The sequence below is a fragment of the Aedes aegypti genome, chromosome 1 (assembly GCF_002204515.2).
Source record: "Aedes aegypti strain LVP_AGWG chromosome 1, AaegL5.0 Primary Assembly, whole genome shotgun sequence".
Lineage (NCBI taxonomy): Eukaryota > Metazoa > Arthropoda > Insecta > Diptera > Culicidae > Aedes > Aedes aegypti.
The window spans coordinates 267,419,994-267,434,299 of record NC_035107.1 but is presented as its reverse complement, the minus strand read 5'-3'; the positions used below and the strand labels follow the sequence as shown (position 1 = coordinate 267,434,299).

At 36.4% G+C, this 14,306-nt stretch overlaps 1 protein-coding gene across 2 annotated transcripts in view; it reads left to right on the top strand.

The window, feature by feature from the left end:
• LOC5568917 (elongation of very long chain fatty acids protein AAEL008004) overlaps positions 1-13,900 on the top strand; it is a 129,283-nt gene extending 115,383 nt beyond the window's left edge. For both annotated transcript variants that reach the window (XM_021837732.1, XM_021837731.1), the window contains exons 6-8: positions 7,409-7,545; positions 7,635-7,790; positions 12,128-13,900. In XM_021837732.1, the coding sequence (XP_021693424.1) occupies positions 7,409-7,545; positions 7,635-7,790; positions 12,128-12,331 (497 nt within the window). In that variant the 3' untranslated portion in view covers positions 12,332-13,900. The remainder of the gene's footprint in view (positions 1-7,408; positions 7,546-7,634; positions 7,791-12,127) is intronic.
• The last annotated feature ends 406 nt before the right edge of the window (positions 13,901-14,306 follow it).

Below are 14,306 nucleotides of genomic sequence, written 5' to 3'. Positions count from 1 at the left end.
AGCACGCCAATAAGTTTTAAATCTTGTAAGTTACAGTCAAATTTTGAGTTTTTTAAATCTTATTTTGAAGTGTATTTTCTTACAGCAAAAGTTGCTGATACAGTCATCTCTCTCTTACTTGATATTACGTATCTCGATATCGAGTTAGAGAACCATAGTAAAAGTTGTTTTGCATGGCTAACTCCATGGTCCCTTGGATCGCAGTTGCACTAGTTTTGTGTTCTATAACTCGATACCTCCCTAACTCGATGGTCCCTTCAATATCGAGTTATGGAGAGTTGACTGTATATGACCTTTCGAATGCTGCGAAAAAAATTATCGAGCCAACTTCATATTTTATGGGCATCCAAAGATTTCAAAGTTTTTCACTTAAATTTGCTTATAACTTCAAAATCACATTCATTAGAATAGAATGATCACTTCCTCTGCAACTCTTCTGAAAACCACATTCACGTAAAACTGAAAACAAATAAGTCAGACAAAAATAACTGATATTGCGGGTCCATCCTAAGTAAAAAATTTCAGAATCAATTTACTCAGCTTAAATGAAAAGTTAGATCACAAGTGTCTTCGACAAAGTTGCTCACAATAACATCTTCTAAAAGGTTGCAGAAGAACGTAGCCAGAAATGTCATCCAACAAATACGTTTGAGTAAAAAAAAACCTAAATAAGGGCCACTCTATTCAACTTTTCCTTAAAAGATGCAAAACTCAATTACTAATAACTTATCTCAAGACATCGAACGTCTAAAATCGACGAGAACAAAGGAAACACCTTTTTCCTGCTAAATTGTCGTTTTGGACTATTGTGTACTGGGCAAGGAACAGAATTTTGCCAGACAAAACCTTTTGCGGTATGCATCTGAAACGTAGAGCGCTTAAGTAAAATTTATCCGTTTTACCAAAGTATTTTTTACAACTGATCCAGTATGAGCGAAATGTCTTTTTTACTTGTGGAATAATTTAGCGGCCTAGTTTTCCATGTACGGAAAAGTGAAAGTTCCATTTTTATTTGTACGATAGGCGTACTGACGTTATGAAATCAGCTCCACTTCTCAGCAGCGTACAGCTCAATTTACTTGATGTTAGATGCTTCGATTCAGTTTATTTCTTCAATTCCCGGTCGGTCCAGGATCTATTCGTAATGGAAATTTCCTTGACTTCCCTGGGCATAGAGTATAATCGAACTTGCCACCAGTGATGGAAAAGTTCACATCACGAAGCAGCTTACGAGTGTAAAGGGTAACCAATATATTTTGGACCCCTATATATTTTAGACCCTCTGGGCCGTCTTCCTGCAAATTTCCCAGTTTGAATCGAAAGACAAACTCAGTTCGCATGCCATGTGGAAAGATAGGGCTATTCTGCACTTGCATCAACCGTTTGTACATGGAAAATGTGTTTATTTAATCTGAAAATAATTTAATTTAATCGTTTCATCCATGCAACCGTTACAACACGTTACACACAAAAATTGAAGCCGTCTGAATTTTTTCAAATGTAAACAAAAACTTTTTTCAAATTTCTGAACTAATAGCGTAGAGTTTCTTTGGTTTTCCATTGTAAATCGATTAATTAGACTACGGGAAAGCATATTATACAACCAGTGTCGTGGACTTTGTCGCCAAACGATAAAAAATGCCGGGGGTCCAAAATGTATTAGTGTGTCCAAAATAATGAAAAACAGTGCTTCGCAATTCAATTATTTTCGACGTTTTGTGGATCCTACATGACCATATGGGCATTTTTATCTCGTAGAGGAAGTTTTTTTTCTGCATTTTAGCATGTTATTTGACTTGATTACGCTGTGCAATTAATTAATTGGAACAAAAAACTAAAATCACTTTCTTAGAGGGTCCAAAATACGACCGTTACCCTACAAACACATATATTGTCGCACCACCACCGAACCGGATCGCGCCACTAAGACTCGCGACGCGCCTCAACTCGCGCGATTTTGAAATCAGTTTTTAAGTGTGGCGCTGCATACTTACAACGTTTATAAACAGCGCACTATTAAAATATTAGTCCCAACGCTTGGAAATTGAGAAAAAATAAATTAAAATCCGCACCCGTCTGCTCGGGAGAACATGTCAATCAACAAGTTCGGGAACGTTTACTCGCGAGTAACCGACCAATATGTGGTTTATTATTGTAACCCTCAAATTAACAGTAAACTACTAGTTTGTAGTCAAAAACTCTTGGAAACCATAAATCTCGAAGGGGAAGCATCTTTTTTTCCCAGAACCACAATATGACTCTGAACAGCTCCGAACACATTCACCAATCACATTGCGCTTCGGTTACTCGGGTGCACGCCTGATGTAAATAAATCAGCGCTCTGACGCTCGGAAGCGTTTGGTTTTGTATGTGTTCCTGTTCGCCACTTTCATCACTGCCTGCCACACGATAAACGAATGCGAAAATTGCAGCTTTGGCAAAGAAAGCACTCAGTTCATAACTGTGAAAGTGCTCAATGAACACTAAGCTGAAAAGCAGGTCCCAAGTCGTAATGCCAAGAAGAAGAAGAAGAGTTGATGAATTTTGAATATGCCTAGAAGTATTGAATTTGTTTTGATGAATTTCAAAACTTATTTAATTAAAAGATGTCAAAATCGAATGCGAATGCATTTGGTCTCATTTCATACGAAGTAGGCCGTCATTGAAATGTGTAAGCATCGTTGATGATTGTTGCTGATTCCTTTTACGGTTTCGAGGTAATGAAAATCAGTTGATTTTGCACTGACATAACTAAAAAAATGTCAGCATACTTTGCGAATGTAAGCGTATGTTGTGATACTTTTCCGAGCAAATATTAGCTATGAGAACTGAGTGTTATTACTTGTAAATTGAAAGCTGCAAATTCAATATGGCTGCCAAAACAAATGACGGACTACTTAGCCTTAATGAAAAAAATGTAGGGTTAGGTGGGGCAAAAGTTACTTTTCAAGCTTTCAAATTCAATATTAATATTCAAAATGTCACTATGGTTCAAATAAAAGAGTTTCATTCCAAAAAATATATAAATTGTTAGAGATTTTAAAAAGTTATTCCTATTGGTTGTTGGTATAATTATAACTTTCATTCAAGGAACAATATCCACTTTTTCGATTTTTTAAGATTAACTAGACCTTATATAAACATGCTTTGAGGTGTATAAGTTTCCGCTTGAATGATTAAACCCATTATCAGCAGCTTCAATTTTATACCATAAATTTACTCTGCTATTTTCGGATCTGCAATGTTAATCATTGGTTATCCGGTTTTGAAGATATTCCGTTGTTCCTTGGGGGACCGAAAATACCTATATGAAATTTATTATGCAGTCACTTAGTTTATAGTCAATTTATCAATAAAAAATACGTTATTCAATGTTAGGTAATAAGGAGCTTCTCTAAAAAAAAAATCTAAATTAAACTACAAGTAGCGGGTTATATCCCATTTTTTGGCTCATAGAAGGGCAAAAATTCAACCCATATTTTAACACACGGGAACAATTGATGATTGCCTTAAATGTTTGTATTAGCGGGCGAAAATTGCATTTTTTCAATAGCCTTTTGGAAATGAAATTTCAATTATCCTATTTTGAACAAATTTGTGATCAGACAATCAATATTTTCCGACTAATTGTTGCGATAAATATTATCTTTGTTTTTAAAAATTTTAAATTAGCCTGTTTTATCATTTTCTAATATATGTTTTCTAGATTACTAGGAATCAACCACTTCTAGAGAGTTAGTTATACAATCATTATGGTTCAGATAGAATAGTTCATAATTTATCACTTTATCATCAAAACTTGACAAAAAGCAATATTTTGAAAATCGACCAAAAGTTGCTTTTAGAAAATCTTTTTAATAAAAAACAATCTACACGCAAAAAAATTGTGCGGTAAAAACTACCATTATAGGGGGTAAACTTAAGCGCTCGCACCGGCAATTTTCAGCAGACCAGAAATGCGCTTGATTTTACCATATCTGTAGTTGGAATTAGATTGTCGTAAATTATTTCAGTCAAATGTATCAGTAATGCGTTGGGGTGTACCATAAACATAGTAATTTGGTCTGAATTTCCATGGTAGTTTTAAGAATGGGCGTAGTCAGCTAAAATTGTCATTTTTACCACAGAATTTTTTCCCGTGTACTGTGGGGACCGAAATCCATACAGGCTCAAAATCCGTACACTTCTTACAAATAGTGGGCGTTTTGTGTGGACGGATTTTGATTCATTCCTTAGGTGTACGGATTTCTGATTATCTCTTAATAAAAAATACACAAAATCGGGCTCTTCTGGAGCAGTACACCAGATTACAAAAATTTCCTTCATTTGTACAAATACTTTTTACTTAGAGATTAAGGAACAAATTCAAGTTCAACTATAATTAAGCAGTCAAGAATTAATTTTTAAAACTTCGTTAAACGGTGATTGCAGAACAGATTGCTTGTAAATGTTTTAAAATTTCATAAATTTGTCAATATTCGAATGTAAAGCCCCAAAAAATGTTCGTGGTTCCAACGAAAGGAGCTCTGCCATGAAGTGACATTCATTATCAAAGTTACCCTCCATTATCAAAGATACCGTAAAATCGGGTGTAATTGATCATCGTATTACACGATTTTATTTATTCGTAATGGAGCACAAATATTAATGTAAGCTGCAGTAAATGAACGTTGCTTGTCGTAACTATTGTTGAATTGTGTGATGTGAAGTTTTTTGCGTTAAAGAATGTTTGTTACTACATGCAAAAAAATTGTGCGGTAAAAACTACCATTTTAGGGGGTTAACATAAGCGCTCGCACCGGCAATTTTCAGCAGATCAGAAATGCGCTTGATTTTACCATGTCTGTTGTCGAAATCAGATTGTTGTAAATTATTTCTGTCAAACGTACCAGTAATGTGGTGGGCTGTACCGTAAACATGGTAAATTGGTCTGAAATTCCATGGTAGTTTCAAGAATGGGCGTAGTCAGCTACAATAGTATTTTTTACCACAGATTTTTTTCCCGTGTATGAAAATAACGTAAAATTTCAAAATCATGCACGGTACAGTATTGACAAACACCTATGAACTTCTATTTATAAGCAAGGATTTGAAAATGGTATGAACCTGAAAGCTTGTGAGGATGCTTGAGATATATCCCCAAACCAGATTTCATAACCAAAACTCGTACCAATTAGCTCATATGGTTGAAATAATAGAATTTCTGTTAGATATCATTGAATTCCTTAGGAAATTGCATACATTCAGGCGTTTACCGCGTAATTCTTGATATTTAACTATTCGTTATTTATATAAATATTGAATTGTTAAGAATTTTACAAGCATATTCGGATTCAGGGAGCTCAAATTTATCATATAGAGATGTTTTGGAAACTAACAATAATGGCATTGACAAGTGATCAATTTCACCCCGAAATGAGATCCTCTGATTTTTTTTTATTTTAGAGGTATTTGTTAACACTAAAATGATATTTGTTAGAAAATTTCGGTACATAAGTCGATGATGCTCACTTTCGTACTTGTTTTCCTGCATTTAGTTGTTTGGCATTGTTAACATTATAGAACACAGACTAGATAAACCGTGAAAAATGATCAATTTCACCCGAAATTACGGTACCGTAATCCGGGGTATCATTGATCAGCGGGGTAACATTGATCGGAATGACCCATCTCGTAAACAGTTCGTATCATCATTTATTGATGAAATATTTTCAAAGCATGAATTGCGCTTCTCCTTCCTAAAATCATGAGCTAATGAAAATTAAGATAGTTTCGAAAATTGCATTTACTTCATGCGTAAATTTAACAACTTTTTAAAACAATAATTTCAATGGTTAAAGATGACACTACCGAAGATTCATGTCTCACGTAAGTTGTGCAAGCGATATGAGCAAGGAAAATGTGATTCTTACTGAAAATGGCATTGTCAAAAACGATTCTGCTGTCAAAACTTTCATAAGAATGTGCAGTTAGGCAACATTGACGAATAACTGTTAAGAATGTAGAATTTCCTTAGGCAATTGCCTACCTTTAGGCGTATTCCAAGGTTCGAGGTGTTTTTATTTTTGAAACAACTCAAAAAGTAAATGACTTGTAAGAGTTTGGTTTTCATATTCGGCTTCAGGGGCCATGATTTAAGTAAGTAACGACATTTTCAATATTACTGAACGTGGTTTACATGGGTGATCAATGTTACCCCATATCAGCTAAATCAAAAAATCACTTAAAACATTTATTCAAACATCCTTAAATCTTTTGAAAACAGAAATACAGTATATAGACACGAACTATGGGTGCCAGTACTTGTTTTAAAAATATAAAACATGTGACATTTGTATTTTCAAATGAAAAATTTAAGAAATATCTCAAAAACTGATCAATGTTACCCCGGATTACGGTACCCCGTTTTAAGATAAACCAAATGTGTTAATTATTTTTCAACTTGAAAAAAAAAATAACGGAATAATCCAAGTTCATTTCTAGTCAATTACCGTTTTGATTCATATTACGGACACTTAAGGCCTCAGTGAAGAATAACACACAAAAAAGCATATAAAATAAATCACTCCGTATAATTCCTCCTCGTTATCGAAACTTCAAGCCTTTTAACTTTCGAATGGTGAGTGAAGATTTCGATTCCGAAACTTGAATAATTTTAAATAAATAGAAAAGTGTGAGCTTTACATGGTTCTTATTCCGGACGCTTCCTTACTTTTGCCTCATATTTCGGACACTTCGATTCGAATTCCGGACAGGTCAAACAAATCATAAAGAGAAAAGTCAAATCATCAAATGAAATCGTTAAACCACTAGAGAGACACCTAAGGAAGTTGGGTGGTATAAATTTTCATAGATATCTATAGAAAATGCTTGTTAAAGCGAGCCTTGAAAATGAGAACTTTTGAACGGCGAAAATTGAAACATTTCGTATGAAATGTTTCCCATACAAAATAGAGTGTCCGGAATTTGAAGCTGTCCGTAATATGAATCAAAACGGTACTAAATTTATACATAGACGAAAGAAAATTTCATAGCACATTCCGCTGCGATCAGATTTAGAATGTTCCACCCATCCAGCGAGGCACAATACCACATTGTAGGCGCGAGAATGACACGGGTTGGACTGCTGATGCGCTCGCATTTGACCCTCTCTGCAGATAAACCATAAATTAAACCTTGGCTATCCGAGATGGCCCCTGCATTAAAAATGGCATTTTAGCAATAGAACCAGCCATGGGAAAATATACGACTTGAGTGCCCATATTGCACTTTCAATAATGGCACCAACGGTTGACACTTGGGATCGAGGTCGGCACTTGACCGAATTGATCCGGACGATTGCAAGTGTTGTTAATCCATCGGCTGACATTTTATCGCGTTCTTTTCTCGATTTCTCAACAACCCACAGGTGGCCACAGTTCGTTCTTCGGTTTGCTGAACACGTTCGTACACATCATCATGTACGCCTACTACATGCTGGCCGCCATGGGACCAAAGGTCCAGAAGTACCTCTGGTGGAAGAAGTACCTGACCGTTCTCCAAATGGTAAGTGCATCGTGATTGATTGATGGTGCATTCGTCAACTAGATAAGGCTGAGTGATGATGATGATGATGACTTAAACCCTTTTCGCAGATCCAATTCGTCATGGTGATGCTGCACGCCTTCCAGCTGCTGATCTGGAACCCATGCAACTACCCAATCGCCTTCGCTTACTTCATTGGTGCCCACGCTGTGATGTTCTACTTCCTGTTCTCCAACTTCTACAAGAAGGCCTACACGCAGCGAAAGGTAAGTGGTTTAGATGATTGCTTTTTGTATGAAGATTTTATTTTTCGTTACGTTTATTTACCCCCTCTTCGTTTCCGTTTCTTAGTGATTTCTTCAGAGATTCCACTTATATACAATCTTCAAGGGATTTCTTTCTGGAAATTTCTGTGATTCATCAAGAATTTTCTGCAGAAATTACGGCATGAATTCCTAAAGAAGTTACCATAAGAGATTCCTTCAGAAAATTCTCCAGAGATTACTTGAGAAATCACTTCAGAAATTCCTCCAGAGATTTCTCCAGATTTTTACATTAGTATACATTAGTATACATTAGTATACATCTTATAAGATTAATCCAGAAAATTCTTCATAAATTGGCTACAGAGCTTCTTCATAAATGACTACAGAGCTTCCTCCTGATTTTGTTTTAATGAAACCTCCATCAAATTTCTTGACATATTCCTCAAAAAACTCCTTCTCGAATTCGTTCTAAAATTCGTCTGGAAATGTATCCAGTAATTTCTCCTGAAAATTCTACAAGGAATGCTTCAGAAATTCTTCCAGGAATTCTTCTAAGAATGTCTTATTCTTCAACGATTCTTCCATAAAGTACTCCAGCGATTTTTACAGAATTTCCTCAAAGACTTCCTTCAGCAGTTCCGCTAGAAATTCATCTAATATATCTCTAGAGTATTTACAACTAATTCCTTCGGGTTGTTTTTCATGAACTCCTCTTTGATTTGCTTAAGGAATTTCTGTAGGAAAAACCGTAAGGATTTTTACAAGAATTCCACCCTGAGTACGTCCAGAAATATTTCCAGAGGCACTTCGAAAACTCTTCTATATATTCCTCCAGAGACTGCTACTGAAATGTGGCAATCTTTCTTCTACAATAATCCCCATGTAATACCAGCCGAACAATAGTTTATTGAACTGAAATAAGCTAAGAACCACTTTTCAGCAAAATTGTTTAATGGGTTGCTTCAGAAATTCCTCCAGATATTTCTCCAGGGAATCATCCAGAAAATTCTTCATTCTTCCAAGAAAATAGCCATGATTTACTTCATAATTTTTATCGGGTATTCATACATAAATTTTTCAAGAGATTACTCTTAAATTATTCCAGATATTCCTCATGGAGTACGTCCGGAATTTCCTTTAGATTGCTTTCAACAATTTCTCCAGGTATACCACCGTCAAGAATTCCTCAAAAAAAATTTCAGATTCTTTCAGAAATCCCTCCAGAGACTCCTCTCAGAAAATTTGCAATGATTTCGCTAAGAGTTTCTTCAGGTATTCCTCCAGAGACTTCTTTCGAAATTCTCCGAAAGATTTATTCAAAAATTATTTCTTAGAAGCTCTACTACTTAAAAATTCTTCCAGTTATTCGTCATGATTTCTTAAATATAGATCTACAGGTATTTCTCCAATAATTTCTCCTGTTTTTTCATGGATTCCACTACAAATGTCCCCAACAGTTTCTTTCATAGTTTCAGCAAAGAAATCTTCAATGAATTTTTCCATAGAAACCTGCCAAAATTTTGTTCAAGAATTATTTAAAGTATTACTTCAGAAACATCTAAATAAACTCATTAAGAGATTTCTCTAGGTAAATCACTGCCAAGAATTCTTCGGGAGATGTATCAAAGGATATTAAAGCCTTCCATAATTTACTTCAGAAATTCTTTCCGAGATTCGTTCCAGGTATTTCTCCAGGGACTTCTCTCGAAATTCTCCGAAAGATTTATTCAAAAATTACTTTAGAAATTCTATTCCTCATGATTTCTTAATATAGAATTCTCCAGGTATTTATCCAAGATTTCCTCCGGTTATTTTTTTCATAAATTCCACTACAAATGTCTTCAACAATTCCTGCAGTAATTACTTCATAGTTTCAGCAAGGAAATCTTCATTTAATGTGTCCAAAGAATCCTGCAGGAATACTACCAGGTATTCTTCCAAAACTATTTGGCAAAATTTTGCTCAAGATTTTTTGGAGGTTTTTTCTCCAGAAGCATCTTAAGAAACTCACCAAGAGATTTCTAGGTATACCACTACCAGGAATTCCTCAGGAGATGTATCAAGGGATATCAAAACCCTTCAGATTTTACTTCAGAAATTCATTCAGAGATTCCTTCCAGAATACTTGCATAGATTTCTTAAGGATTTTTGTCTGGTACTTTCCCAGGTACTCTCCATGGGATTCTTACAGTGATACTTCCAAGAGTTCTTTTAGCTATCCTTCCAGAGTTTTCCCCCTAAATTCCTTCAATAAATCATCCAGGAATTCTCAAATTACTCAAATTAGTTTATTTAAGGATTTCTTAACGAATTTCTGTAGATTTTTTTTTGGAATTCCTCCAAAGATTCCATAAAGAATTTCTTATAAGAACTTTTCCGGAAGAATTTCTGTGAGAGTCTATCGTGCAATTGTTGCAGGAAATACTAAGATGAATTGCTGAAGTAAGCCCTGGAGGGTTATTTGAATAAATTTTTTGTGGGATCCCTTGAGATATTTCAGGAGGAATCTCTGATGAAATTTCTTCTAGAACACCATAAGAAATCCCTGCAAATATTCCTAGAGGAGTTTCTGAAAGAATTTCTAGAGAAATTCCCTACGGACTTCATTGAGGAATTTCCAAAGAAGAATCGAAGGAAGAAACCCTGAAGGGACCCCAGGAGGAATTCCTGGAAAAATCTCTAGAGGAATTCTCAGAGGGAATCCAAGTAATTCCTGAAGGTATGATGAATTGCTGTAGAACTGTTGTACAAATTTCTGAAGTAATTTGTGATCTCTAAAGGAATTCATTGAGAATTCCCTATATTCTTAGAGAAATTCCTGAATGAACTTCCGCAGGAAGTTTAGGAGAACCTTGGAGGTTATTCTTAAACGAAAACTGAAAAAAATCTAAATAAACAACTGGTGTAATTTCTGAAATAATCTCTTCAGGAATTTTTGAATTTATTCTTAAGCTATTTCCAAAGTAAACCCCAGAGCATTTTTGGGGGAATTCCCTGGAGCAGTTTACCAAGCATTTAGCCGCATCGAGTCAAAGAGTGTGGGTTCGATTCCCGCTTCGGGCCGGAAAATTTTTCGAGAGGAATCTTTTCCGACTGTGCCACTGGGCGTTGCATGCTAGTCCGTTGTCTAGTGTGGTGCTTTCTTCGAATGGCAAATCATCTACTGGAAGCATTAAACGTGTAGGTGTATGTTTTAAACATCCCTGGAGGATTTTCTGGAGAAGTTTCTGAAGGACTAGAGGAAATCCTGCAGAAATTTAAAGGAAGAACCCCTGGAGCCACGTTTGGAGTAAGCCCCGAAATGATATCTGAATAAATTTCTTATGCAATTTCTGAAATAATCCTTGGAGGATTTTTTGACGGAATTTCTGTAGAAACTTCTGGATAAAGTAGTATGTTTCGACTGGATAGGTGGTAGATATTTTCGGAGTTTCGGCTTTCAGTCTAATTAATTGCGTTGACAAATTTTTAATCATCGCCGACGTTTCGGTCCGGCTATTGGACTATCTTCAGGGCTCGATATATAAATCAACAAGTTAAAACTTTTTTGGACAAAATTAAACTGTCGGGTTTGGAAGGGTCACGCCGTCTGCTACAATATTGGGCCATCCGTTCTTGGTGGGTTTGGGAAATCCCTGGTTGGTGTTGAAAACACTATCTACTGGTGGATTATTTCCTCAACTGAGTTGAAATAAACGCTAACGTAATCAATATCCAGCTTTTTACGAACGCAAAAGGCTGCCACAATCTGGCTCGCTTTCTGGTTGGGATCAAACTATCTGATATTTGAGTTGGGTCATTTGACAAGTTTTTGATCGATCTTATCGATTTTATATCAAACGACCCACCAGAAAGCGAGCTTCTTCGTGGCGGTCATTAGCGCTCGTAAAAAGCTGGATAGGGACTCCTACCCGTTACCAATTTAGGCCCCCTCCAAACCTAATTTACACAAACAGTTTAATTTGTTAAAAACTCAATTTCTAATACTGTGAGTTATTTTCACCATCATTTTGAGGCCCCTAAGAATCCGCTACTACTACTGAGATTCTCATCAGATTTCTTTCAGGATTGTCATCAAAATCCTGTCAATATTCTCATTAGGATTAAGGATTCTCAAAATAAATCAGAATCTTGATGAGAATTCTTCTCTAACGATTCCCATCAGAATCCTCTCAGGACTCCCATCAGAATCCTTTCATGATTCTCATCGGAGCCCTCTCAGAATTCTCATCACAAAGTATGATATTTTCTATATTCCATGAATGACTAACGTTACACTCAAATTGAAATCCAGTCTAATCCAATTCATCTCTCACTTTCTTCTCCACCCCCTCTAGCCCAAGAAGGACAAGGACGACAAACTGGCCCTGTCCAACGGAAACCTCGAGTCGGAACCAAACAAGAACATCGAATCGTCCCCGATCAGCTCCAGCTTCCCGAACGGAAAGAGCTCCAGCTTCTACCAGGCCGTCGGCAAAACCGTCGAGGACAGCTACTCGGCCACGAGGCATCGGGTCTACGTGGGTTCGGTGAACAACTGAAGTGGCTTCCGCGCCGCAGATTATTCTTTCTGTGAAACCAAAAGCTATACACTGACACACGCTTCCATGCCCAAGTTTGAATTCTAAATTATCACAAACACTAGTAGGATGATAACTGTTACAAAATCTATTCCGAATCGTTAACTCGGAGTTAACGAGAATGATTTTCATCGTTTGCCGCTAGGTGGCATTTTTCTCTATTTCAGCAACGAATCTTTCCACCACTATAGATTTTCATGCCTTATAACTGGAGAGGATACAAATAATCGCTAAATGTACGTTAAGTTCTGAAATAGCGCTGATAAGCTTTAAAACAAACAAGGGTAGCTAAGCGAAATGTCGCCGATATGCGGTATTGATGAAAGCTATAAGAAGACCACAAATGCAAAACAAGAAAACATTTCGCCAATCGTTCTTTTCCACCAGATGGCAGCACCAGCAACGGCGACGAACACTGTAGAAAACGCCCGAAGGAAACGAACAGGACTCATCATGTTGCACTTGCTTCAAACAACTTCGTCTTATACTATTTTTACAAATCACAACTACATCATATTTGTAATTTGCGTTAATTTTTAGAACGAGCTAAAAAGAACGTAAGCTACTCACTCACGATGAAATGCGGCACGCCGAAGTAGATAAACAATAGAACCGGAAAAGCTTATGTTTCCTAAAAGCAAAAACTAGCTTGCAACTATTCCGCATCTTAAATGGACATCTTTCCCAGCCGGACAATCAATTGTACTGCATAAAAGCTGCTTAATTGCTCTAAGAGAGCAAATCAGCTGTTATCCAGCATCTGTTGTCTGTTCGGTGGCCGATAGCTCGAACGGAAGATCTGAGTTTCCTTCGAAACGTGAAATACGGCGTGTTCGAAAAAGCCGTTACTGAAAGCAGACCATGCTGGAAAACCAATGGGGAATAAGAGCGACGACAAAAAGAGAGAATCAAAAGACAAGGAACCCCAACGACGTTCGTTTACAATTTACTGTACTGTTTTTTTCTCGAATTAGTCCATAAGTTTCACTAGGGTATAGTAATTTAACTAGCACGTAAGCGCTGAAAGCTAAGAGATTTGTAAATAGCTTTTAAAGTTTTTATGTCTGTGAAAGTTGTGACATTTGAAATAGAGAAGAAATATCACTCCATTCAATCAATGCTTTGCACTTAGAACTCTTTCTCTGGACGGATTGAAGTAATTATCATTTACAATCTATTTTAACTCTATTTTTTAATTTTTGTTATCAGGATGCGAGTTCAATTCTAGATCAGGAAGAAGAAGTAAATGGATGATTTCTGTTTCACATATACTATAGTGACAATAATGCACAGACATACATACAGTACACATACAATCCCGAAGGTTGCACAGTCACATGATTTCGTCGTATGAGTGTGAAATTTTGGTTGTGAGAAGAATTGATTCATGCTCATGGATGAGCAATGAGCAGAGGATAAACGAGAAGCTAATGTAGGGAATAAAATTGCCAAATGAAAGTGGACAGTGAATGCGGAATGTGTAAACGACTGATGTGCAATACATAATAAAACGAGGATGATAAAAATTAAGTGTTTCTGTGTGTTTCTTTTCAACCGTAATTTCCAATGAACATGAAGGCGTATCTGGTTTAGAATCGGGGCTTTAAATATTTTTTGATCAAACCTTCTTCACAATGTCCTAACTATCCGCGAAACAAGCAAATTGACTGGATCAGTTGAAGATCGATTATAATACTCAGCATTCGGAATAACACTTTCTAGCAAAATGTTGAATTCGATCACTCTTTTTTTAGGGATTTCCCGTACGGCCTTTACAATTTCAAGGTGGCACTTAGAATGACGACCGTTCGGAAGTTTTCACACGCCTTCCTAGTGAATGGGACATACAATCTCTTCCTTCCACTCCTACGATAACTGTTCTGTTTCCCAAATTGTGCCTATCATCTTGTTGAGTTCAGCTCCAATGCCATCATTT